We start from the raw sequence: 27532 nt of genomic DNA, 5'->3' as shown, positions 1-27532 counted from the left end.
TTGCTGTTTGTTCAGTTTCATTTTTCTTCTGTTAGGTATGATCATCAGCTTTACAGGTGGTCTTATTTCTGAAACTCATTCAGATTTAATGCAGTTTAATCCATCTCTGAATATTTTGATTTAATCAGATCATTCACCCGAAAGGGGCAAAAAAAATCATTTTGAGGGGCGCCTAGGTGGCTCAGTTGGCTAAGCCTCTGCCTTCAGCTCAGGTCAGGTCGAGCCCGGCATTGGGCTCCCTGCTCAGTGGAGAGCCTGCTTCTTCCTCCCACTCTGCTGCTCCCCCTGCTTGTGTTCTTTCTCTCTCTGTCAAATAAATAAATAAATCTTAAAAAAAAAAGTCTTTTTTAAGATTTTATTTTTATTTATTTGACAGAGAGAGACACAGCGAGAGAGGAGTGGGAAAGGGAGAAGCAGGCTTCCTGCCAAGCAGGGAGCCCGACGTGGGGCTTGATCCCAGGACTCTGGGACCATGACCTGAGCTGAAGGCAGACGCTTAAGGACTGAGCCACCCAGGCACCCCAGTTCTCGTTATTTTTATTTGACTTTCCTACTATGCCTCTCCTCATTGTTATTTGAATAGGCTAACTCTTGGGGACCTTTGTAAATTAAGATAGAGTCTCATTTTATCTTTCTGGTTTTGGAGTTTTGGGCTTATCTTCCTCCACTTCTGTGATCTCTTCAAAGGGAATTGTTAGGAAGTTCATTCATTATCAAAGGTTTGAACTGACATGGAAAATAAGGGTGGAATTTGGAAGAGGTACATAATTTTTAAGCTAGTAATATGTAATAAATTTACAGGTAGCAGTAAGCATTCTCAGGATATGTTTTAATAAGATCATTGCTGAGAAATATTTATATTTGAAGGAGAGAAAGTTCACACCTAGTTATTTAATAACTAAACCAGAGATTTTCAAACATACCGAATCAGAATTTCTGGGGATGGTGTCTAGAAATGTCTGTGTTCAAACAACTCCCCAGTGATTCCAGTGCAACCAGTTCATATTGGAGAACTTCTGATTAAACCATATGAATTCAGAAGCCTCTTAATTTTCTGTTCTGGTCTATTAAAGCAGAACTTCAAAAGAAGGGAGGGAATTATCTCAGGATTATGGAGTAGTCAGAGAGGTAGTTGCTAATGTTTCCCAGAATTTTTATTTTTATTTATTTTTTAAAATATTTATTTATTTTAGAGAGAGAGAGAGAGTGGGTGTAGTGGGGGTGGGGGGAATAGAGAGGGGCAGAGGGAAAGGGAGAGAGAATCCCAAGGAGAGCCCAAGGTAGGCCTCCATCTCACGACCCTGAGTCATGACCTGAACCAAGACCAAGAGTCAGATGCTTTACTGACTGTGCCACCCAGCCGCCCCACTTTGCCAGCATTTTTAAAGACTTGCTAGGTCATTTTGAAATTAAGTCAGTGACTAGCAAGTCACTCACTCAGTTGTGTGTAGCTAAGAAACATGGCATGCAAATCTGATAAAGGAAAACATATTCCATTCCAAAGAGAGGAAATTCTTATTGGTAAGACAATTTTTCTTTTCTTCTTCTTTTTTTTTTTCCTATCTGGGATGGTTGATCTTGAGCCTGCAGGGAGAAGGCTGGCTCCAGACTTCTCCAAGTCCACGTTTCTTTTCCTCCAATTCTTACACGTCCAAAGACAGAAAACCACGCAGACACACCTTTGTTGGAGGGTTCTATTTGTCTTTTTAGAAAAATTTCTTTACTTACTTTCTTGAAAGTCAATAAAATGCCCAACAGGCTAATCAGATGAAACAATATAAAAATGTTAAATTCTACTTTTAAACATCAGTAGAGATAAATATACCTTCATCTTGGTTTAAGAAACTTAATTCTAAAACCCTACACAAATGATTTATAAGAAGAACTTAATGTGAGGATAATACGCAGTTTTCAAAAATAAGTGCATTTTTTCCCAGTGTGCATGCATTTTCTAAATTAGACCTGATTTAAGCAGGACTTTTAACACCAGGGGGGTTCGTTAAATGGTTTTTCTGAGCATTCTTTAAGGAGTGAAGGAAACTTTGCAAAATATTAGCACTGTCTGTACTCTGGGGATGGGGAAACAAGGAATAACCTAAAGATTACTTCTGGAAAGAGTCACAGATTAATGTTCTGAGTACACATTATTGAACAAATACTGAGTTTCTTGGTGTAGGCTAAGAACCATGCAAGGTACTGGGGAAAAGCGGGACATACACTACTGCAGTGGTGAGGTGCTAGTCAAAATGCTGGCTTTGTGAGACTTTGAATTGACTTGAAGCAAGGAAAAATACTAATACCCGTGAATGCTGCCTGGTCAGCCAGGTAGAGGCTTTGTCACTGATTTAAAAAGTGAAAAAGTTGGTATCCTAAGTTACTGATTTTGGCCATTAGCTTGGGGAAAAAAATTTAGAGTTATTAGGGAGTTTGAAAAATGATTGATTTAACTCCAGTTTTTCAGAGCTCTTCTCTTTGTATTTATTGGCTATAATAGAGATGCTAGTTAAGAAATATCAGGTGAGTGAAAGCTGTTCCTACATTCTTCTACTATGGTTTTCCTTCTGAGCCCACTCCTACCCTAGGTTTTCTAGTAATGTCAACTTTTACATTGCTTTTTGTTTTCTATTAGCCTGAGATTTAGAAAATACCCAAATATTAATTTTAGAATTAAATTTCTGCGTGTATAAGTTCTTGAGTTCTTTGAGAAGAGTGGCGTGAGTTGAATAAATCACGTTAGATTTTTATTTCTTTTGTGTTTGAGAAAACTTACTAGTTTGCAAAACATCTCCTTAAGGACTAAAATAAATTAATCAAATGATTAACTTACATGGGGGAGGGGGGATATTTTTGAGGTCCCGAAATGAAGATGATGTTAACATTAAAAAAATATATATTTTATATATATGTGTGTGTGTGTGTGTATGTGTCCAGACCTGTAAATACTGCCCCTTTTTTGTGGCCGCTTTGGCCTCCTTTTATCCTTCTTCTCAGTCCATCCATCTGGCCAAAATACTTACTAAGAACCTACTATGCCCCAAACACTATTTTATTTTTGGTGATGTGGATACTGCAATAAACAAAGCAAAATTCCCACCCTCACAGGACTCATATTCTATTGGATGAAGCTGATTAAAAACACAGAAAATATGTGTCATGTGATAAGTGCCATGAAGTAAAGTGAGTTGGATGTAAGAGAAGGATCAAAGAAGGGGGTGCTATTTTAGATAGGGTGTTCAGAGAAGGCTTCTCTGGTAAAGAAACATTTAAGCAAAGACCTGAGGAAATGAAGGAGCTACCTATGTGGCATGTGGGAGAAAACTGTTCATGCAGGGAGATCTGCTTAGTATAGTTATATCACTGGGAGGAAGGCCAATATGGATGTCCCAGTATGAACAAGGAGGAGAGTTACAAGAGATCAGATCAAAATGTAAGAGAAAGCCATATTCTTTAAGCCTTTTGAAGTTTACTCAGAGATATGGGAAACCTTTGAAAGGTTTTGAGCAGAGGAGAGCCACAAATGTTAACCTGTTTTGGGGAAGAATCATTCTTGTTTATGTATGGAAACTAGATTGTTAGAGAGTAAGGATGAAAACAGGGAGACTAGATAGGCGATTGTAATAATCCAGGGAAGAGAGGGTGATAGTCAGAAGTGGTCAGATTCTGAGTGTGTGTGTGTGTGTGTGTGTATATATATATTTAAGATTTTTTATTTATTTATTTGACAGAGACACAGCGAGAGAGGGAACACAAGCAGGGGGAGTGGGAGAGAGAGAAGCAGGCTTCCCACCGAGCAGGGATCCCGATGCGGGGCTCAATCCCAGGACCCTGGGATCATGACCTGAGCTGAAGGCAGACGTTTAACGACTGAGCCACCCAGGCGCCCCGAGATTCTGAGTATATTTTCAAGGTAGAGTTGGGAGAATTTGCTGATGAGTGAAGCATAACTCCCAAGTTTTTTTTGGCCTTAGCAACAGGCAGAATGGAGTTGTGATTGATTAAAGTGAGGTAGACCACAGGAGGAGATTTTCACTGGGAGATCAATTTTGATATTTTTAAGTTTGAGTTGACTATTAGACATGCAAGTGGAGATGTGAAAGAGTAATGGGTATACAAATCTGGAATAGTGATGAGATGTGTGGGATGGAGGTAAGAATTTGGAATTAGCATATAAATGATACTTAAAGCCTTGAGACTGAATGGGATCACCTAAGGAACAAGTGTAGCTAGAGAAGGGGTCTGAGATCTGATCTTAGGGCACAGCAGTGCTTAAAGGATAGGAGGATGAGGAGGAACCAACAGGAGAAAAAGTGCCAGTGTTGTTGGAGAAAAAACAAGAGATGAGATATTGGTGTCCTAGATGCAAAGTGAAGCAACTGTATCTAGAAGGGCTAGGTCAAAAACTGACAGGAATTAAACAAGGACTGAGAAGTAACATTGAATTTGGCAATGTTGAGGTTATTTGTGAGGTTATTTGTAACATTGAATTTGGCGATGTTGAAGTTATTTGAGCTCTTTTGGTGGAACAGTGGAGGTAGAAGCCTGATTGGAATGGAATTATGTTGTAGAGAAGCTGAAAAGTAGGGTGTTAATTGAAGAGGGCTGTGGAGTCAGTGGAGGTTTTTAAATATGGGAGCCCCTATACCATATTTTTGGGCTTGGAGATGATCCAGTAGAGAAGAAAATATTACTAATAAAGAGAGAGGGGACAGTTTCACTTCAGCAATTTTATCATGTATCCCCACTGAATAAATTTTTCTTGAATGAATTAATGAAGGGATAAAAAGTGTTTTCACCAGATGCAATATATTTTTTATTGGTGCTAAATAAAAAGTGGGATAAAGAACACTTTGTTTAACACCTTCTTTTTCAGATGATTGTGAAAATTGATTAGGTTTCAGTCTTTCTTGGTTAGAGTACCACCTTGAGTTTTACTTTTTCACCCTGGTGAGCCTGGTGTTTCTCAGGTCTTTACAAATGGTCTCTTAAAGTATGCTGCTGTGATGGGCTTGTCTAACCTTTTACTTTGTGTCCTTTTTTCCCCCTTTAACCTTTTAAAAAGTTGGTACCTATTTAAAGAAATTGGCAACCTATTATGAACTATTACCTTAAATGGCAATGAAGCACAATGTGTGTAGGAACATTAAACAAGCACCTAGATGCTCAGTGTTCAGATGTTCAGTCGCTCTTTAACCTAATAATTTTTAGGTAGTATTTTCAGAACCTACGATTTGCCATTTAGTTTGATGCTTTAAAACTGTTATCTCTCGGGGCGCCTGGGTGGCTCAGTCGTTAAGCATCTGCCTTCGGCTCAGGTCATGATCCCAGGGTCCTGGGATCGACCCCACATCCGGCTCCCTGCTCCGCGGGAAGCCTGCTTCTCCCTCTCCCACTCCCCCTGCTTGTGTTCCCTGTCTCACTGTGTCTCTCTCTGTCAAATAAATAAATAAAATCTTTAAAAAAAAAAAAAAACTGTTATCTCTCTTATTAGCCTCTGTATTTATTGAAACTTAATTAAAACTTTTAATTATGGAATATTTCAAGAATATGGGAAATTTCAGAAAATAACAAATGCTAATATACTTGCCATGCAGATTAACAAGTTTTAATTTTTGTCTTATTTGCTTCAGATCTTTGTCTTTTAAAAAATACTGCAATTTACAGTATATAAACTGAGGCGTAATGAGGGGGTTGATGGAAAGAAACGGGATTAATTAACTTGGTGAAGAGAAGACTTAAGACTTAAAGTAGGATGACTGGTGTGTTCACCTACTTAGAAGTCACTAATGTGGGAAAGAGTGCATAAATTTGATAACTTAAGTACAGATAGTTTTTTTTAAGTATGTTTATGGTCAGAAAGCAACATCCAGGAGTCAGTTATTTTATGGTCTGTACTTATACGGAAATTTTTATAAAACATTGAAAAACATCATTGTTCAACCTATACAGATGTGATTTTTATTAAGTCAACAGATATCATGATTTCCCTGGTATCTTCACTAGAAAAATTGTTAACCAACAATATTTAGAGAAATGACTATATTACTGTTTAAAAAATTTAAAGTCACGTGCTATAATTTTTTAAAACATTAGAGAAAGTGAATTTTTAAAATGTTTGTAATGCTTTTTGAAACATGGTGTTTCTTTCAGTAATTAGATTTTAACAAGGTAGGTAGTGTCATTGTCAAAACTTGTTTTTCCTCTCAATTGTAGAATATATAATTTATTACTAAGAAAAGTGGCCTAGAAGTTAGAATAGAAAAAATGAGAACTAATAGGCCTGACCCTTTCAAACATTTTTTCAGTTTAGGAAGCTGTGAGTGGCAGAGGATGAAGCCTCATAAGAAGTGATGATTCATCTCAGAGCAAGGCATAGGGAAATATTCTGGTGGACTCTCTTTGTCAGGGCATGTTTCTGACTAATATCACAGAAAGCAAAAGAAAGTGCTCTGTTTTTTTTATCGGTAGTTAAGTTTTTACTCATAAATATTGAAACAAACAGTTCAGACCTGAATGTTAAATAATGGCCATGGCAATACCTTTTTTTCCCAGAAATAATAAATAAAGCATATATATTAAGTGCAGTGTAGTAACATCACAGAATTTTTACTCTCTATGTATTTGTGCATAGAGAGGCATTCATAATGCCTAGTCAGTTATTTAATAATTTACTTTCCTGTTTTTATATTTTTTGTTTACCATATAAATTCATCTGAGTCCTGATTTTAGTGTTTTTCTCTACTTGAGAAAGAGGGGTAGTGAGTGTGTGCCAACTTCTTTTATATAATGTCGGTGTTAGGGCTATTTAAGAATTTCCTCTACTAGCGCAAAACAGTAAGAAGTAAAGATTAAGGTCATCATACCCTTTGATAAATATTTTTTTTGGGTTCTGAGTGGATAATCCTAGTTGTTTGGGTGTAAAAACTTGAGTTAGATTTCCAAAAGAAGCTCATATTCAGGAATGTGTGGTGTTCCATAAAGTTGTGATATAGTGGAACAAGTGTAAGGTCAGCAAAACCCTTTCTCTCTAAAGAGCTAAGGCTAGAGAATCACTAGAGTTTTGGTTTAGTGAATTCAGGTTTTATTAAGGGACAGACAGAAGTTCTTTGAGTCTGTCCTCCAGAAGTCCATAGGTTGGGGTGGAATGAGAATTCTGCCTTTCTCAGATAATTTGAGCCAGGACCTTTTCAACTGGACCAGTGTGGAGAGAGTGAAGATACACACTCCTAGTATGTTGTGTATCTATTCCATGTATTCTCTAGAGTAATATGTGAACATGTTTGGGGTTTGTGAAATGCTTTCTGACTACTCTTCTTGTTCTTAACTGGTATTGATATGTTTTTCTAGACACTTGTTTTTTCAAGGGCATTTAAAGAAAAGCTTTCTTTATCCTTAAAAAGTAAAATTAATATAATTACGGAGGTCTCTTTTATAATATGAAGACTTTGGTTTTTAGTTATGAACCTAACTAGGTCCATTCTTCCTAGGGTGGGAAACCTGGGGTTAATAGAATTAAGTAGTTGGGGGAAGTAAATTAGAGAGTATCAGTCTTATATAAATTTCATTTTTAATAAATCATTATGTATGTTGATTTATATAAAACGTGTATATGTGTATATTATTTATCTTTTCCTTACTTTGTTCTTCATGCTCCAAGTGCGTTTTCTAATTTGATTGGAAACAATGGAAGAGCACTTGCTTCTTGCTTAAGAATGAGTTAGGATATAAAGTAAACTTCTTGGGTGGAAATTATGAATAGTTAAAATTGCCCTTGAGAATCCTTCAGTTGGACACGTTTGTCAAAACACACTGTCATAGTATGTTGTGTCATTCATGTCTTTTTTCCAGACTTGGAAAATAATCAGTTTCTTCACATGAACTAGGTGAAAAAGTTGGCTTGCTTTAATGGCCGTGATGTGTGTATATATATATATATTTTTAAAATATTTTATTTATTTATCTTGAAGAGTGAAAGAGTGCATGTGGGGGGGAGGGGCACAGGGAGAGAGAATCTCAAGCAGACTCTACATCCAATGCCGGGCTTGATCTAATCTCACAAAAATCAGGAGTCCAACACTCAACCTACTGAGTCCCCCAGATGCCCTTGTATATCTTTTTAAAAAGGGGAACATGGTTTTAAACATTGCAGTGCAGCAGGATCCTCACAGTTTGAGATGCATATGGTGATTCAAACATGAAGGGAGCATCATATTTTTATTGCTCATCCCGTATTCACTCTGGAGCAAGTATTCAGTGTATTAAATAGTGGCAGAATCTCCAGTGTTATTGTTTTTGTCTATCTATAACTTTTATTTGGCATGTTTTATTTGGTTGATTCAAATAAGTAAATGTGCCTGTGATATAACTCTACTGTATTAACTAATTGATGGCAGTAATATATAAGTTAGGAATAAGGGGAAAAATCATTTTTAGAATTTACTGTGAAAAATTACCCTCCTTTGAAATGGCATACTAGAGGATTATAAATGTAATATGTCTACGAAGGCTGATGTTTTCTGAATTCTGATCTTGACTGCGTTAACTCTTTTACAACTCACTTTTTAGAAGTAAAATATAAATATTCCAGTTTATTTTTCAAGATCTGGTTTGTGGGCATATAATTCTATTTTAAGTATTAAAATCTTAAATTCTAATTTTACTCCATTCACAACCTACTCCCATCATTCCAGTGTTTTTATCCCTCACCTACATTATATCACTTTGACTCCCCGCCCCCCAATAATTCTCTAGCAGCCATGATTGCCAACAGCTAATTATTGACTTTATGTTCATTGGGAAATATAGTTTGGCTGTTTTGGAGATTTTGTTATTTGTTTATAATGAAAAACACAGTAACTGTATTTTCCTAAAGTTACTGTCAAGCAGTCAGACCCCTTTTAGAGTTTCGAAACACAGATTTGAAATATGAAGGATCTTAAAACTTGCTATGTGGTATTTCAGAATAATGTGTACTAGAATTCTAGCCCACTGGTTATTGGTTAATATCATTTCACAAAGGGAAATATATTCCTGTCAGATTTTTTTCTTCCCTCTTTGAATGTTCAAAAGGGCAATTAATTTCTTCAAGACCCTTTCTTTTTTATGTGTATGTATATCTAATCAACATTCTGAAGATTCAGATAATCAGAGGTGGCCACTTCTGGCCAATAAAAATAGTCTTTTGGGTTTTAGTCTTTTATAAATTATATGCTGAGGTGTTAAGATTTATTATTAAAGGAATTTTTTCATTCATTTGCCATTTAGTAGGTCATACTAAATAAGGGATAAAAATTACTGAGGTAACTGCTACATAGGACAGTTTATCTTAATGTGTATTCACTGTAGTCTTATAAACCAGAAATTTTATTTTTTTTTTTTTACGATTTTATTTGAGCGAGAGAGAATGAGAGAGAGAGAGAGCACATGAGAGCAGGGAGGGTCAGAAGGAGAAGCAGACTCCCTGCTGAGCAGGGAGCCGGATGCGGACTTGATTCTGGACTCCAGGATCATGACCTGAGCCGAAGGCAGTCGCTTAACCTACTGAGCCACCCAGGTGCCCTAAACCAGAAATTTTAACCGTGAACATTATGATGTGTCTTTAAGACCTCCAACTTGAACGTCTTTTCCTTTTATTTGGACCTCAAATCCAGAACTTAATTATTCTCATCATTGTCCTACTACTACTGTCCCTATGTTATAAAACCTCAACCCTAGATCATACCAACCTTTGTTCCTTTAGGTGTTGAGATCAAACTTTTGCCTCTGTCTTCAAAAAATTTTTCTCATTGTCTTTTGAATAGTTTCAGCAGATCTCAAAGAAAATTAGAGTCATTTTGGTGGAATTCACTTTCACCACCTTTTTCTCTCCTCATTCACTTTCTGCTTCACCATGTTACAAACATATCTGCATTTCCAAGTATCCATCCCTCCCTGCTCTTCCTGCTAGCAGTCTTATCTCTACCTCATGCTTTTATTCTTATTCTTTCCTATAGTCTCAGGGACTCTACTCCCTTAGTCATAGCCTTCTGATTATTCAGCGTTTCCCTCTTTCTTCTGTCTCTCCCCTGGTTATGGAATTGTGCTCAACTCTCCTGTATTTCAAAAACTGTTGACCCAATGTATTTTACTATTTCTTGCCCTTTCTCCTTTTCTTCTCGGCCAGGTTCCTTGAAAAAATAGCTTGTACCCATTTTATTTCCTCATTTTCTCCCTTTCATTTACCCTTCAACCCACTGAAATTTGCTTTCTCCCCCGTTTTTTTTTAAAGTATATGTGCTAAACTCACCCAAGACCTGAGAGTGGCCAAATACTGTGAACTCTGTAACAGCATTTGAAACATTCTCTTTTCTTGTGGTAACACTTTTATCATATGACAACTCTTTGCTGATCTCTTTCTTAGGATTCTGTTCTTGGCCCTTTACTCTCAAGAGGTTTTTAGGGGTTCATGTGGATGGGTTCTATGGTATCCATGTGGCTTCTGAAATGAAGTACAAAATATTTATATATGTGTATGTCTGTTTTCTTAGGGAGAAGGTCCACAGGTTTATTTATATTTGACTTAAAGCAATGTGTTCACTCATGGTTTTAACTACCTTGAAGTGATAACACTGAATTCTCTATTTCCAGCCCACACCTTTGATAGGGAATCCGAAACTGATTATCTTACTTGATGGCACATGATCAGGATTCCAAAGCAGAATTAATCAGTCATCTTTCCTCTTCCTGTATGCCATCTAGACATATATACGCCACCATTCTACCTCTCCTAAATCAAAAATTTGGGTGTCCTGCTTCTTTCCCCTTCATCTTCATAGGCTATCCCACCCATTCTATCTTTCAAATATGAGTATCTCTCAAATCCATCTTCTGCTTTTTCTTGCCTCAATTCCACCCTCTTTATCTTTCATCTGGTCTATTGATATAAATAACTTTCCAACTGGTTTGCTGGCCTCTAGTTTTTTTTTTTTTATTATGTTATGGTAATCACCATACATTACATCATTAGTTTTTGATGTAGTGTTCCATGATTCATTGTGTGCGTATAACACCCAGTGCTCCATTCAGTACGTGCCCTCTTTAATACCCATCACCAGGCTAACCCATCCCCCCACCCCGTCCCTTCTAGAACCCTCAGTTTGTTTCTCAGAGTCCATAGTCTCTCATGGTTCATCTCCCCCTCCGATTTCCGCTCCTTCATTTTTCCCTTCCTGCTATCTTCTTCTTTTTTTTTTTTTTTTAACATATAATGTATTACTTGTTTCAGAGGTACAGGTCTGTGATTCAGCAGTCTTACACAATTCACAGCACTCACCATAGCACATACCCTCCCCAATGTCTGTCACCCAGCCACCCCTCCCATCCCCCACCATTCCAGCAACACTCAGTTTGTTTCCTGAGATTAAAAATTCCTCATATCAGTGAGATCATATGATACATGTCTTTTTCTGATTGACTTATTTCGCTCAGCATAATACCCTCCAGTTCCATCCACGTCACTGCAAATGGCAAGATGTCATTCCTTTTGATGGCTACATAATATTCCATTGTATATGTATATACCACATCTTCTTTATCCATTCATCTGTTGATGGACATCTTGGTTCTTTCCATAGTTTGGCTATTGTGGACATTGCTGCTATAAACATCGGGGTGCATGTACCCCTTTGGATCCCTACATTTGTATCTTTGGGGTAAATATCCAGTAGTGCAATTGCTGGGTCGTCTGGTAGCTCTATTTTCAACTTTTTGAGGAACCTCCATACAGTTTTCCAGAGTGGCTGCACCAGCTTGCATTTCCACCAACAGTGTAGGAGGGTTCCCCCTTCTCCGCATCCCCGCCAACATCTGTTGTTTCCTGACTTTTAATTTTAGCCATTCTGACTGGTGTGAGGTGGTATCTCATTGAGGTTTTGATTTGGATTTCCCTGATGCCGAGCGATGTTGAGCACTTTTTCATGTGTCTGTTCTGCTGGCCTCTAGTTTGACCCACCTTTAATCTGTTCACCAAACTTAAACCTGAGTAATTTTTCTACAGTATGTTAATTTTTTTTCAATGACTCTGATTGTCAGGAAAAAAAGTGCTTAGATTGAGATTGGGTCTCTGCTTACATCTTTATTCTTATTCCATGGGTCTCCAAGTGTACATTATATAGGGTTTTTCTTTTAAGCAGTAAGTCTGTTATTTTAGTTTTCTCCTTATACCCTTACCTTTTCTTTACCAGACAACTCTTTCAAGTCCTGTAGATCTCAACTTCTGTCCTTATCTACCTTCCTTCTCACTCTCTTAGATATTCCACCTCTGTCTTCCTACAGTTTTATTATAACTCTTCTTAGCCATACTGTAAGCTTGTCATTCAGAGCAAGTGTGGTCATAACCCGAAATGTATTTTTTTTTAATCTTTAGAGCCTCACAATGTGTCTAATGTTTCGTTGGTGATCTATAGATATTTGCTGATTAAATAAATGACCAAGATGTAAAATTTGCTTTCTCATTTTGACCTTTATACATTTTAGATAACTTTAAGTGTTAGTAATCTTTTTACTGGTACAAAGTACAGTGAGTTTTGAAGAGCAGAGTTCTGTAAATCTTATTTATACCCAGTGTCTGACGGTTCTTGGTAAATCAGAGAAACTCAAATATTTGTGAATAAATGATTTACAGGTCATCATGACAAATGAGCTATTACATTTTTAAAGTGTTAGTATTCAACCTGAGGAAGAAAAACAGATAAAACTAAATTAGAAAATCAAGTAGTATAGGTTACTTCATTTTCTTGACAAGTGTAGTTAATATTAGTCATTTTGATGAGACCTCAGAGTTTTAAAGTTTCCTCCTGTAACAACAGTGTGATCTCATTACCAAGCCCTGCTGTTAGATCTCTTCTTAGAGATTGGGTGTATTATCTTGTTAGGATTTGTTAGGTTTGTGAATTAGACTTCATCCATTTTTATTCTCATGCCCTGCTCTTTTTTGAGAAGGACAGGGGATTCAGGAGATTATAGTGGGTTATGTCAAAATGATGGAAGTAGTGGTCCCAAATACCCCTTTTATTCATAAAACATACCTGTGGCAGAATATTCCATGTAGCAGAATATTCCATGTATCATATATCTTTTGTTACGATGTTGCATTTTGAAAACACTAACTTATGTGGTAAAAGGCAGGTTCTGAGGCCGAATATATTCATTTTTCTGTCAAGACCTTTAAAGACTTCTGGGTTAATGTCAAACATTATGAATAGAATGCTTATCTTTATAGTCTCTTAATCTAGATAGAGAATTTAAACTCCAGTCCCCAAAGGCATTGTTTGTTGTGTGCCTTATTTCTCCTGCATGGATAATAGTAACTCTATGTTCTATCCTTGGGAGAATTGAGAAAAAAGCCACTCAAGTCACTTTCAGTTAAGACTTAATTCTTTCACACACCCTGTTTGAGAAAGGCTCCTAGAAAGCAGATTGTTCACTTAAACTCAGGTCACTGAATTCTTAGTAGGTGGAAACTCCTTAATTACTATTGATTTGAGACCAAATTGAATGGTGATTTAAGAATAAAAGATAATATCCCTAAGAGAGTTGTTCTCAAAGTGTGGTCTTTGACCTGCACTTGTTGGAAATGTAAAATTCTTTTGCCCCATCTCAGTGCCATCTGATCTACTGAGTCAAAATTTGGGATGAGGAGTAGAGGCAGGGGCTTAGTTTTAGCTAGGTGACTGATGCATACAGAATCTGTTCTGTGCTGTCTGTTGACTGTTGCTTTCATTTCTCCTTCCAGATTCTCCAGACAGTATTTACCCAGTGTTAGAAAAATCTAGATGTGATTCCCTGAGTCATTTTGTTCCCAGAAATGCTCTCCTAAGTTCACTCCCAATGAGTAGTTGAAATTTAAAGTCAGCTAGCTAGGGTGTTTATTTGCAAATTAGGTCATTTTACTTTCCTGATTAAAATTCTTTGGTGTGATATAGGGCATCCAAATCTTTTTTTCCCAGCCATTTTCATACCATTTCCTTATTGATTTGCAATGCAATCATTTGTGTTTTTTTACTTTATCTTTGTTGTTTCCGATTTCTAATCTAATTGTATTTTGCTCAGAAAATAGGGTCTATATCAGGGGTCAGCAAACTAATTTGGTCACCTGGAGCCCAATAGTAGTTTTATACTTTTAAAGTGTTGTTTAAAACAAAAGCAAAGGGACACCTGGGTGGCTCAGTCAAGCGGCTGCCTTTGGCTCAGGTCATGATCCCAGGGTTCTGGGATGGAGCCCCACATCTGGCTCCTTGCTCGGCGGGGAGCCTGCTTCTCCCCTGTCTGCCGTTCTCCCTGCTTATTCTTGTTCTCTCTCTCTCTCTCTCTCTCGCTCTCTCTGTGTCAAATAAATAAAATAAAAAAATAAAACAAAAGCAAAAACAAACGACAAAATATGTGACAAAGTCTGCATGTGGCCTCCCAAATCTAAAATATTTACTCTGTCTTTCTGCAGGAAAAGTATGTTGACCCCTGATCTGTATGGTACTTATTCTTTGAAATTTGTTGAAATTTGCTTTATGGCCTACTATACACAGACTACTTCATTAAACTTTTATAAATGTACTTGTGAAGAATATGTATTTTCTAATCATTAGGTGCAGATTTCTGTATAGTTCATTAAGTTAAACTTACTAGTTTCACTGCTCAACCCTGTATAACTTTACTGAATTTTGGGGGGCGTTGGTTTGACCTCTCAATAATCAAATATTGAACTTTCACTGATCTTGGACTTGTGACTTTCTTCTGGAGTTCTATTTGTTTTAATTTATTTTAAGGCTCTTTCATCAGAGCATGCAAATTGAAAATTTTTATATTTTCTTAGTGAGATGTAATTTTTATTATTATGTAGAGAGGGTTTTTTTTTTTAAATCCTTTATAATGCCTTTTGTTTTAAAGTCTGTTTTGTCTGATTTGATATTTTTGGTAAAGCCACCAGCTACTTTGGTTATTATTTACAGGAAGATCTTATTCAATACAAACTTTCATTGTCCTGTGTTTTAGGTGTAACTCTAATGTTCACTTGATTGCTGTTTAGTAATTCTGTCAATCTTTTGAGTGTTAAGTTTAATTCATTTACACTTACTGTGAATTTTGATATATTTGGACTTCTTCCTCTTTGTCTTTATTAATCTATACTTTGTTTATTTGTGACAGCATACTGGGTTATTCTTCAGGTCTTTATTTCAGGTCACTGCTTTTCTCTTTAGCTGTGTCTAATCTATCTTTTAACCCTTCCATTGATTGTTTTTAAATTTAATAAATATATATTTTTATTTTTAAAAGTTATATTTTCAAATTTGCTTTGTCATTTCTTATTCATTATTTTTAAATTCTCTCTTATTTTGTTAAACATTTCAGTTATTTTATATGTAATTATTCTAATATAGGACTCAGAGATTTTTCCAAGTATTAAACTTTGTGATAACTTCAAGGATATAAACAGTGAGAAAGAGCAGAATCAGGGTGTGGTCTGAAATATTCTATACGGCCCCCCTGGTTCTTTCTTTCCCACATTGGACACATGCTCTTTGGCCCAATGTAATCAATGAGGTGTCTTAATTGAGGACTGTAGGAAGTCTCTGGATTATAAAAACCTCTATTTCAGACTCTTGAGCGGTATTTCATAAACTCTGCACTATTTACATTTGGGGCTAGGTAATTCTTTGTTGTGGGGAGACTGTCCTGTGCATTATAGGATATTTAGCAGCATGACTGGCCTCTACCTACCAGAAGCCAGTCATACTCCCCACTCTCCAGTTGTGATAACTCAAAATGTCACCAGATATTGCCAACTATCCCATGCGAGGCAAAACCATCCCTGAGAACTGTCCTAGAGACTTACATACTTATTGTGACATTGTCCAGGGAGCCATGCCTTATAAACCTGTAGATTATAGTTTTGTTATAATAAGCAATCTTAATCCAGGATGATGCTCCAACAGTGTTTCATAGATAAAGACCCCTTATAGTCAATATTATTAGTCTGTTTGCCAGAAGGTTTAGTTGTTTATTTGTCAGCATGTAAACAGGGAGATCAGATCATCTGACTTCTTTCTCCCCTTCCCCAGCTGCTTTAATTTTTTCCTTCTGTTCTTAAGTCTCTCTGTTACCATTATCTCCTTTTCTCCATTTTTCTTTCTTTCATTATTTACCAAATAATTATCAACTATCCAAAGTATTCCCAGACTGTTCTATTTGCTAGGACACAACAGTGAAATCTTTTTTTGTCAAGAAGCGAGACAACACATAAATAAACAGGAATATGTTAAATATTAATTAGTATAAGGAGAATTGAAATTTTGTGCTTTGAGAGATAGGAAGTGGGTAGCTGTTCTGTCTTAGATTGAGTAGTCAAGAAAGTCCCATCTCAGGAAGTATCTTGTGTCAAGGAGTCAGTTATATGAACATCAGAAGAGCATTTTAAACAGGGAACCCTTAATGCAAATGCATTTAGATGGAAACGTGCTTGATACTTCAAGAAGAGAAAAAGCCAGTGAGACTCTGAAAGTAAAGGGTAATGTGAGATGAAATCAGTGAGCATAAAACAAAATTGGAGAAAAGATGGGTAAGTGCTTTCATGTCTTCCAATGTGACTGGCAGTGGTAAGACAGTATTGGAGACTTGTCCTTGGGGATCTGTAAAACTCATTTTGAAGGGATGTTATAGTAGTACCCACAAACAGGTGTTTTTGTGTTTCTTTTTCCTTTCTTCAGCCATAGTCAGTGTGGTTATTAAAAAACTTCATGGGTAAAAAATGTGTCAGGAGAATTTTTCAACATTGGTGGCAATTGCGTTTTAATTAATTGGCTTTTCTTTTCTCTTGTACAGGTTAATTTGTTGAATTTGATTACTTCTCCAGCCTCCTCCCAGCAGATAAATATCATCTTGTTTTGTTTCAGTTTCAGGTTTCTCCTTGTACAGATCACTGAGAATAATAGATGGCTTTACCCCGTCTCACAGGAGCTTTGCGCTCCTTTTCAAATGTCACCAAGCAAGATAATTATAATGAAGAAGTGGCTGACTTAAAGGTAAACTTTTTAGATGAAAACACTATAAATGTACAATGGAAGCAGATAATTGACATTCTTTTTTTTAGTTTTGTATACTTAAAAAAGTGGTAAGTTTTCTCTTGTTTGGTGTTACACCAGGAAAGGGAATGGGTAATGATGTTTCTATGAACATACTTACCTTAAGCACCTATGACTGTATTGTCAAAGAGAATAATCAGAACTATGATAGAGAATTCTTTGTTAGTTTTTGTTGCTAAGATTTCTGCCACAGTTAATTTTGTAATTTAATCCAGTAATTTAACTCTGGATCATCTGAGTAAGTTTATGGGTCTCTGGTAAAATTTTTATCAAGTGGACAGAAATAATGTCTTTACCATAACATGGAAAGTATGAATATTAATGTCTTAAAATCAGTAGCTGATCTCATAATTGACTTTGGTATGGTCCTTATAATTGGTTGTGGACTTTATAGGCCTGAAGATACATAAACTGTATATATCAACGTGTGAGCTCTATATATGAAGGAACTGACCCTATGTTGTTTTTTAAAAAACAACAGTCACTTTGATGACTCTTTATTTGACTCTATTGTAGAATATTAATGTTGTTTTCTAATAGGTTGGAATTTTATTGCTTACAGTCCTTATGCAGTTTTAGAATTAATGCCTTCATTTAATGATAGATACTAGGAAGATTTGTTAACAATCTTTAGATAGATTTTTCCTCTAACAGTGATACAGTTTTGCTACAGAAAACAGTTGACCTTCTTTACAGTGGGAGCTGTTTGCATTTTCATGGCAATTAAAATAAAGGTATAGTCTATACAGTTAATTAATATTACTATCTTAAACTTGAATTGTTTTCTCTCCTCACTTAACCAAAGCCCCTTTTGCAAGTTACTTGTAAAACAAGTATTAAACATACAACAGAAGATTTTAAAATTTGAAAATGCATAAGGACTACATGCTTATTTCATGTCATTTCACTTATTCTTATAGACTTTTAGACACTTCTTTTTTTCCTAAGGAAAGTGGCAGATCTAATGAGCCTTATTTTATTTTTTTTCTCTCTCTCTTTTTTTTTTTTTAAAGAGAGAGGGAGCAGGGGAGGGGGGGAAGGGTGGAGGGAGAGGGAGAAAGAGAATCTTAAGCAGGGGTGCCTGGGTGGCACAGTCGATTAAGCATCCAACTCTTGGTTTCCGCTCAGGAAACCTGGGATTGAGTGCCACATTGGGCTCCATGCCTAGCACAGAGTCTGCTTGAGATTCTCTCTCCCTCTCCCTCTGCCCCTCCCTCTCATGCTGTCTCTCTCTCTCTCTCTCTCTCAAATAAATAAATACATCTTAAAAAAATAAAATCTTAAGCAGGCTCCGTGCCCATTGCAGAGCCCAGCATGGAGCCCAACACGGAGCCCAGTGTGGGGCTCAATCTTACAACCTTGAGACCATGACCTGAGCTGAAACGAAGAGTTGGATGCTCAACTGACTGAGCCATCCAGACACCCTCTAATGAACCTCATTTTAATGTAACTTTTTATCTTGGAGATATGTCCAACAATATAAAAGAGGGAAAAGTAAGCTGAACCTTTTTGTGCCTATAACCCATTGAAACAATTTAATTCAATTTATGGCCAGTGTTTTGTTTGTTTGTTTGTTTGTTTGTTTGTTTCAGTAATCTCTACATTCAGTGTGGGGATCGAACTCATGATCCCAAGACCAAGAGTCGCATGCTCCTCTGACTAAGCCAGTCAGGTGCTCCAATGGCTAATCTTATTTCATTTCTACATTTGTCCATTTTCTTACCCCTAAGCCCAGATTAATAAGCATTAGTTAACATTTTAAATTAGAAGACTGAGGCAGGGAAATAATAATGAATTATGCAATATCATCACTACAAACCAAGATGAAAATTATAGTTTTCTGTCTAATCCACTACTTTTTTATTTGGTCAGAGGGCTTCATGAATTTTAATCCATGGGTCAAGGTCAATGGTATGAAATAAAATTTTTATTGCTTTCTATGTCAGTTCTTAAGAATGGAAATATTTATAGTCTCAAGAAAAGATTGTGAATAGATAAGAATCTCCTGGATGCCTAACCTGTTTTAAGATCATACAATACTGATTTGAGTGTATTGAACCCATAATACGAATCTGATTTTCCTTAAATACCTTTCATCAAAAAGCATGACATATACACTTATATGTAATATGTATGATCTAAGCTATATTTAAAAAAAATGGAAAAGAAGTATGTGGGATATTACCAGTTGTTGTTATCTGGATGTTGGACCTTTTCATCAGTTGTTTTTTGTTTTTTTTGTTTTTTTTCACCTAGGCTCCATACCCATCACGGGGTCCAAACTCATGACTCTGACATCAAGAGTCACATGCTCTACCTACCATGCCAGCCAGGCACCCCTGGATGTTGGACTTTTTCCTTTGTTCCTTTTTCTTTTGTTGTATGAAAATAATTGCATAATGAATATTCACTGTGATTGAAACTATGAAAAATAAAGTTTTTTTAAACATATCTTTTAAACAGACAAGATTTTTTAAAATCACATTTAAATAAAGCTCCTTCTGGGAGTTTAAGTTATTAGCACCACGCTCTAACCAACTGAGCTAACCGGCCACTTTGGGAGTTTAAGTTAAAAAGCAATTTTGAATTCTTGTGGGTGGTGCCACGTTGTATAATGTAATGCAAAATGTATGTGGTAAGTGATGGCTTTGAGGAAACCATTAAGTAATGTCTCTATTATGCTGTTTTAGGTGAAGCGGTCCAAACTTCATGAACAAATTGTAGATTTGGATATGACATGGAAGAAGATAGTAAAATTTTTGAATGAAAAACTGGAGAAGAGTGAAATACAAAGTGTAAATGAAGACTTAAATGATATATTGCAGGCTGCAAAACAGATAGGTATAGTTTTGTTTTGTTTTGTTTTGTTTTGTTTTATAGAGCCACTAAGGTTTGAAAATAGATTCCTTTTAAATTGTATACCATATAGGGAAAGGCTCAAGTTTGCAGACAATTATTTATAATTATAAAAGATAGTCTTATCTATCTAGGAGCTCAGGATAGAGTCATAGAAGCAGAATTAAATTAGTAATTATTATACAATCATTCATGAGGGATTCATAGGAATTTAGAGTTTGAAAACCACTATTATGTTTGAAATAAGGAGAGGGTAAATAAAAATTTTAATGTAGCTTGAAGGAACCTTAAAAGCCATGTAGCTCAATTTCTTATAGAGGCCCGCCAACACTTTGTGAGGGGCAGCACTGAAGCTAAACTTTGCTTCAATTCCTGTTGCACACTAATATTCTCGTCAATTGATTATATTTGAAAGAAATTATAAATAGAGATTGCGATACTATATATTAATATAGGTTACTTTCCCAAGGTTAAAAACAAAAACAAAATAAATGATTCTTTGGTAAAACATCTGAGTTTGTTCATTTGAGATTCAGCCTCTCTTTCTAAACTCTGATAACTAAAAAGCATAGTTAACACAACTGTAGTTCTAAATTTTCCAGATTCAGGTTTGTACCCAAAAAGTTCATGCTGATACTCAGCCCTATGAGATCTGGCCTCCACCTTTCTTCTGATCTCGAATCATCCTTGCCCTCACCAACTGTGCTTCATGAGATGCTGGCCTTTTCTCGCTTCTTCAATCCCAGTTGGTGCAGGTCATGTTATTCCCTATGTTGAGAATGTACTTCTGTCCTACTCTTAGAGTGGGTAGATCCTTTCTTGTCGTTTTGAACTCAGCTAAAAACTTATTTTCTTAATGGGGCCCTCACTGACCATCCAGTCTCCAGTTGTTACCCAGTCACGCTTTTATCTTACAACCTCAGTAACATTTTCTCCATAATGCTTATCATTATCTGATATTTGCCTTGTTTGTTTATTGCCTGTGTTTTGCTACTAGGATGTAAGTTTCATGAGGATAGGATCTTATTTTTCTTGTTCTGTAACACTTCATCCTTGGTGCTTGGAATAGTGTTTGGCATGTTTTAGAGCCTTAAGTTTCACTTGATAAATAAATGAAAAAGTTTTCTCAGGTGATTTCTTGGTAGAGGAAAAATTTAGATCCTTTATCATATGCTGGTTGGCAGTTTTCTTCCTTACACTAACTTTGGGGAGGGTGTTTCTGTTATATCTCATATACTTGACTTATTTATGATCATCAAAGCTTTATATTTATTTTTCAAATATTTCGACTTTGATGTATTATTTAATTATCGTTGGTTTGTAATGTATAATATTAAATTTAATGGCCTCGTTTTAAGTTGTTCAAGTACAAAGTGAATGTCATGTTATCTTTTTGTAGTTACATTATCTTCTGAAGTTCAAGGGCTTTATTAAGTAAGGGATTTTTTTGTTTAAGCCTAGGGGAAATGAAGTGCACTTTGATGAGATTTGTAATAGCATTTGGCATAGAATCACACTTTTATATTTTAAAAATACAGAAATCTAGAGGTAGTTAGATTCATTGGAAAATTGTAGTGAAAATATAGTCTCCAGTTTACCAACATCAACTTGACTAGGATCTTAACCTTTCTGGACTTCACTGTTTTCATTTCTAAGATGTTAGGGCCATTGGGGAGAGGGGGGGGTCTGACTAAAATACTTTTTCAAAAACTGTAGAAGGTGTCTTTCCTCTTCTTTAGTTCAGTTGTAAAAATAACTCAGAATACTTAGCAAAACAGTATTAAAATATTGAGTTTATTCTGTACCATGACTAAATTATTTCTTTATTTAAATGATGTGGAAATTAAGATTTTTAAGAAATTAGGTACCCTTTAGACAGCTTCCCTGAGTATCTCTGACAAGTCAGAAATCATTGCTTTAAATATCAGTTATTAAATATAATCCCAGGAGTTTTGCCTGTTGGCAAAACATCTGATTTACACTCAGGGACTAATCTATTCATTGATGTGTTTAAGGAATTGATTATTTTGAGATGTAATTTCTCAAAAGAATATTTTCATGACAGAGAAGACCTTAGGGTTGATTTAGGCAGATGCTCTATTATATCTACTTTATAATGCTGTGTTTAACTTGAGTAAGTATTAGTTTTATTGAAACTAATAGTTGACTAGTAGCCACTCGTTCTGAATGAAAATACTGCTGATAATAGAAGTGTAATTAAAATAAGCGACTTTGAAAAATTAGTCTCATGGGAAAAATGTTTTTGTGATTTCTTACATTGCTCTTTCACACAGGTAATTTGGTGTAATTGTATTAAAGAGGTAGATTTAAAAGAATAAAGAAAGAAGAACAACCACTTATATTTCAATTGAATATAATCGTATAAGGTACTTATTTAAGACCATGTATAATGTCTAGTCATTGTAATGGGTATTTTAAGCTGATGAGGGACATCAGAGAACATCGGTCCAATCCCTTCACTTAGTATGTAAGGTAACAGAACCCATGAAGGTTAACTGAATCCCATGGTTGATTCGTGGTGAAGATAGGCTAGACCCAAATTCTGAAATAGAAACATGATGGAAATACTAGATTCTTTCCTTTACCTTGTAGTCAGATGTCATGTTCCGTCAAGTCTACTTTTCCCCTATTCTTAAATTCACTCTTTCTGTGTTATTTACCATTGCTCTAATTTAGGCTTTTAACATCTCTCTGAATTACTGTAGTAGCCTATTGCCTCAGCCTTCCTTTCTTACTCAACTTCTTCACTATTACTAGACTGATCTTTGTAAAAAGCAAAGCTCATTTTTTATTCCCATATTACTCTTTAGATCAAATCCCTTAGAATGGACATAAGAAAAGCTTCTTTATGAATTGAAGCAATTTACCTTTTCATTTCCTTACCATTCTATCATATGCAACTTTTACTACTAATCATATACAGTGTTAACTAACTTAATTTCTCCCAACAGTGCTTACTGGTTTTTTTCTGTCTTTTTATATGTTTAAAATAACTTTACGCATTGTGTTCACCTGGTAAAATGCTTCTCATCTTTGAAGAAATGGCTTAGGCTTCATTCATGTCCTCTGTTATTCTTTTCTAATCTTAGTAGTGTTCCATTAGACTATCATCTATTCTGTACTTTTTTATAGTATGGAATACTAATACCCAATATGGTGCAATGGATATAGTAGATGTTCAGTAAATAAGTAAACTATTGAGAACTCAACTAAAAGTACTCTGTGATCTTTATTACTTCTGATGCTGACAGCATTTTTTTTTTGTGGCTAAAGTATTTTTTTCCTCTCAGATTTACATTTAATATATTCCCATACCTTTTTACAATTTTATTCTGCCCCAAGATTATTTTAATAATAAAACTTAGCTTTAGGGAGAAACCATTATAAATTATTTAAAAGTAGTATTCTTGGCCCTTAATCTTATACTTAGTTTATTTAAATACTCATTGTAGACGTAACTACCTCCTCCATGGATTTTGAAGGGTAAGCATAGTCATATTAACCTATATTCAGTTGGTAATGAAACTTTGTCAATATATTTTATGTGCTCTAAATAGAAACATTTTTGAAAATAAAGAGGTCAAGATTGAGAATGGCAATCAGTAAAATGCATCATGTTATTAGGCATGTGTATCTGTTACTTAGAGTTTTAAATGCTCATTTTGGGAAGCTGATAAGACTTCCACAGTGTAGATAGGAAAACTAGAGTGGGGTCAAGAATGGAGGAAAGGTCAGTAGAAAGACCCTGCAGTTCCCTCCTACTCAGCTCTGTAACTGAATGTCTCCCAGAGCCAGAACAGAATGATCTAAGGATTTTATTCTGGTCTGAATACAGATTAGGACTCAGCCAGAACTGAACTAGTTTTTTTCAGTATTCATTCACATTATTTCACCATACACAGACCTGTTTGTTTTGATTTCTCTGTTTTATAGCTGCTACTTTATTTGGGTTTTGATGTTCTTATGCATTTTACCTTTAATTACTTTGTCTTTAAGAAAAGTATGAATCAAAATGTAGGTTGGACAGGAGTGACTTACAAAGTGTAGGTTAGGGAATTTGGTAGTCCATTATGTTTTTTGAGTTGTAAAGGAAACAAGATTTTACTATAAAAAGTGAGGAATTAAAACTCAGGGTAGAAATCAGTTTATGGAAAAGGAGGCTTAAAAAGATACTAGGATCTGGAAATTCTGTCTATGGAAGTAAGGCTACACATTTAGAATAATAAAGGCCTGTTGTGTATTTGAAGTGGCAAGAAGTTTTTCAGGAGTATTTGTGAAAAGTAGCTATCTTGAAACTTGCAGATTCCACAAAAGTTTGGAGTTCCATTTCCCATAAATTGGCAGACAGGTTAATTTGGAACAGCTGTCTGTGGAGAATAACTGGAAAAACTGTAAAATATAAAATTTGTTTAATTATGTCAGAGTCTACCAAAACAATGAAGAATTACGGGGTTGAGATCTGGAAGCAGACATAAACCCAGAGAATGTGATCCTGGCTTTTGGGCCACTTTTTCCTAGAGGTGACTGTCCATTCCAGAAGAGGAAGCTGGATGGAGAAGAGGAGAATGAGAAGAAGACAGATTCAAAGGACTAAGATGACAAAAATGACTAAAATGGCCAAAAGAGGAAATAGAAAATCTGAGTATTTGACTTAAAGAAATTGAATCTGTAATTAAAAACCTTCACACAAAGAAATTTGTATGCCTTGGTGGCTTTACTGGAGAATGTCATATAATGTCATTTAAACAGGCATGAGGTTATTATTTGTAGATTAAAGAAGGCTACAGGCATATAATAATTCAATATACTATTTTCGATTGAATCCAGAATTGGAAAAAAATAATAAAGATATTTTTGGGACTATTGTAGATATTTGAATATGTACTCTGGGTATCATGAGGTAATATTAGATCTGAAGTAAGTCAATGGTTTAGTGGCTATGTAAGTATATCCTAAATCTCAGGAGGTGCATACTGCAGTGTTTATAGTGAAGTGTCATGAAGACTGTAATACACTGTCAAATGGATCAATAAAGAAAAATACATGTGAAATGTGTGTGAGAGGGAACACAAATGCACATGAGTGCACAAAATGTTACTGGATTAATAAATAGGGGAAAAAATAGTGTGATTCATGTAATAAAGGTTTGAAATCACATGATTAGATGAAGAAAAAGCATTTTTTGAATATCTAAAATCACTTCTGATAAAAACTCTTGGCAAACTAGGAAAGAACTTTCTAAATTTGATAAATAATATATATTTAAAAAGCCTAGATCAAACATCATAGGTAATGACGCAGTGTTGAAAAAGCTTTTCCCCTGAGATAGGAAATTAGATAATACCCTTGACCACTTCTTTTTCTCACTATACTGAAGGTCCTTGCTGAAAAGGCAAGAAAGAGTATAAAGAGTCATAAAAACTGCCATTATTCACATAAAAACTGCCAGGTCTTAGAAAATGAACTTAGCAAGGTCCGTTTAAAAATCAATTTTATTTCTGCTTACCAGCAGCAAATTTAAAATGCTATTTACAAAATCATTAAAAATCATCAAATATCTAGAAGTAAATTTAACAAAAGGTGAGCAAGATCTCCTCACTGAAAACTAAAGTATTAGAGAAATTAAAGAACACCTAAATAAATGCAGTAATATACAAAGGATTAGAATACTCGTTATTATAAGATCATTCTTACCCATATTGACCTACAGATTCAGTGCAATCCCAATCAAAATCTCAGCAGGGTGTGCATTTGTGTGTGGAAATTGACAAGATAATCTGAAAATTATATGGAAATTCAGAGGCAAAGAGCAGCCAAGTCAACCTTGAAAAATAAAGAGGGAACATTGACTCTACTGGATATTAAGACTTATTATTAAGATTAGTAAATTAGAAGTGAGATGTTGGTCTAAAGATAGACAAATAGACCAGTGGGATGGAATAGAGTCCAGAAACTGACTTGTGGATATTAGGGCTCTTTCTTTACCATGAAGGTCCTCAGGTAGTGAAACATGGCTGTTTTTTCAGTACATGGTGCTGGGTCAACTGTATATGCATATGAAAAAATTAAACCTGTACAGATAATTCTAAGCAGCTTACAAAATAAAACATGAAGCTTGAAATAATAAATCCTCTAAAAGATAATAAAGAAGAATATCTTCATGATCTTCATATATGGAAAATTTTATTAAATAGTAAACAGAAAGCACTCATAAAGCAAATGATTGGTAAATTGGATTACATTAAAACTGATATTTTTTATTCTTTGAGAGTAAAAAGACAAGTCACAGGAGAATATAGCTTCATATATAACCCAAAAGAGAATTTGTGTCTATATTAAATATGAACTCCTACAAATTAATAAGAAAAGGTAATCCTATATAAAAAGGAGCAAGAGCCTTGTAGAAGACAATTGAATGGCCAGTAAACACGAAAAGGTGTCCAACCTTATTAGTAATCAGAGATGCCACTCCATGCACATCAGAATGATAAAATTAGAACGATATACCAATTGTTGCCCAGGCTCAAGATTGTGAAATAAGAATTCTCATCCACTACTGACTGTGTTTTAAATTGGTATGACTGCTTTGGATAACTGTTTGACAGTATCTACTGTGGTTGGACAAGTGAAATTTTAAGTCTTGGTATATATTAATCCTGTAATGTGTACATAAATTTCCAGTAAAAATGCCTGTGCATGTACGCAAAAGACCAGTGCATTATTTGTAATAGCCTTAAAGGGGAAACAGTCCAATTCACTGTTAAATAGTGGCATAAAGTATGATATGTAAACTACCTTATAGTAATAATGAACTACAGCTATATGTAACATTGTAAATGGATCTTACAGTGTTGAATGAAAGCAACCAAACACAAAAGAACAGATAGGATGATGATTCTGTTTATATGAAATTGAAAACTAGTCATGACTGATCTCTGATTCAGAAGTCAGGATTTTGGCTACTTTTGAGGAAGTAGGTAATGACTGGGAGTGGATTTCTAAGTTTCTGGGGAGCTGATAATACTCTCTATCTTGAAGTAGTTATCCAAATTAAGTAGGTGCATTCATTTTGTGATAATTCTTTGAGCTGTATGTGTACTGTATATGTTCTTGTTTTATTCAATAAAATACAAATTATGGCTTTTCATATCATTTTTCTTAAAATATTTCAGACTGATAAAAATATAACAAATGCCTGTGTATTCACAGTTCAGCTTAACACTTGGCTATCTTTCCTTCAGTATTTATTTTTTAAGAAATAAAATCTTTTTTTTTAAGATTTTATTTTTTGAGAGAGAGACAGACCGAGAAAGAGAGAGCTCAAGCAGGGGGGGAGGGGCAGAGGGAAAGGAAGAAGCAGACTCCCCACTGAGCAGGGAGCCCAACATGGGGCTTGATCCCAGGACCCTTGGATCATGACCTCAGCTGAAGGCAGACGCTTAACTGACTGAGCCACCCAGGCGCCCTTATGAAATAAAATCTTAACGATATGGTCAGAACTTATGGACCCTGCTCAGCCTTCGTTAACCAATATCATAAGTATAATA

At 35.4% G+C, this 27532-nt stretch overlaps 1 protein-coding gene and 1 non-coding gene across 2 annotated transcripts in view; one reads left to right on the top strand and one right to left on the bottom strand.

Moving 5' to 3' along the window:
- The window catches only part of ASCC3 (activating signal cointegrator 1 complex subunit 3), a 357501-nt gene that overhangs the window by 2616 nt on the left and 327353 nt on the right, over nucleotides 1-27532 (top strand). Inside the window, exons 2-3 of the mRNA XM_064597919.1 lie at nucleotides 16920-17048; nucleotides 19799-19949. Coding sequence (XP_064453989.1) covers nucleotides 16959-17048; nucleotides 19799-19949 — 241 coding nt within the window. The 5' untranslated portion in view covers nucleotides 16920-16958. The remainder of the gene's footprint in view (nucleotides 1-16919; nucleotides 17049-19798; nucleotides 19950-27532) is intronic.
- On the bottom strand, nucleotides 1560-1692 carry LOC123838084 (small nucleolar RNA SNORA38). The gene has a single exon (XR_006789418.1). It is a non-coding gene; the product is annotated as a small nucleolar RNA SNORA38 (small nucleolar RNA).

This window comes from Mirounga angustirostris, unplaced genomic scaffold (assembly GCF_029215605.1).
Source record: "Mirounga angustirostris isolate CCGP_5_RB_7025 unplaced genomic scaffold, mMirAng1.0.hap1 SCAF_8, whole genome shotgun sequence".
NCBI lineage: Eukaryota > Metazoa > Chordata > Mammalia > Carnivora > Phocidae > Mirounga > Mirounga angustirostris.
This window is presented reverse-complemented; position numbering and strand designations above follow the sequence as displayed.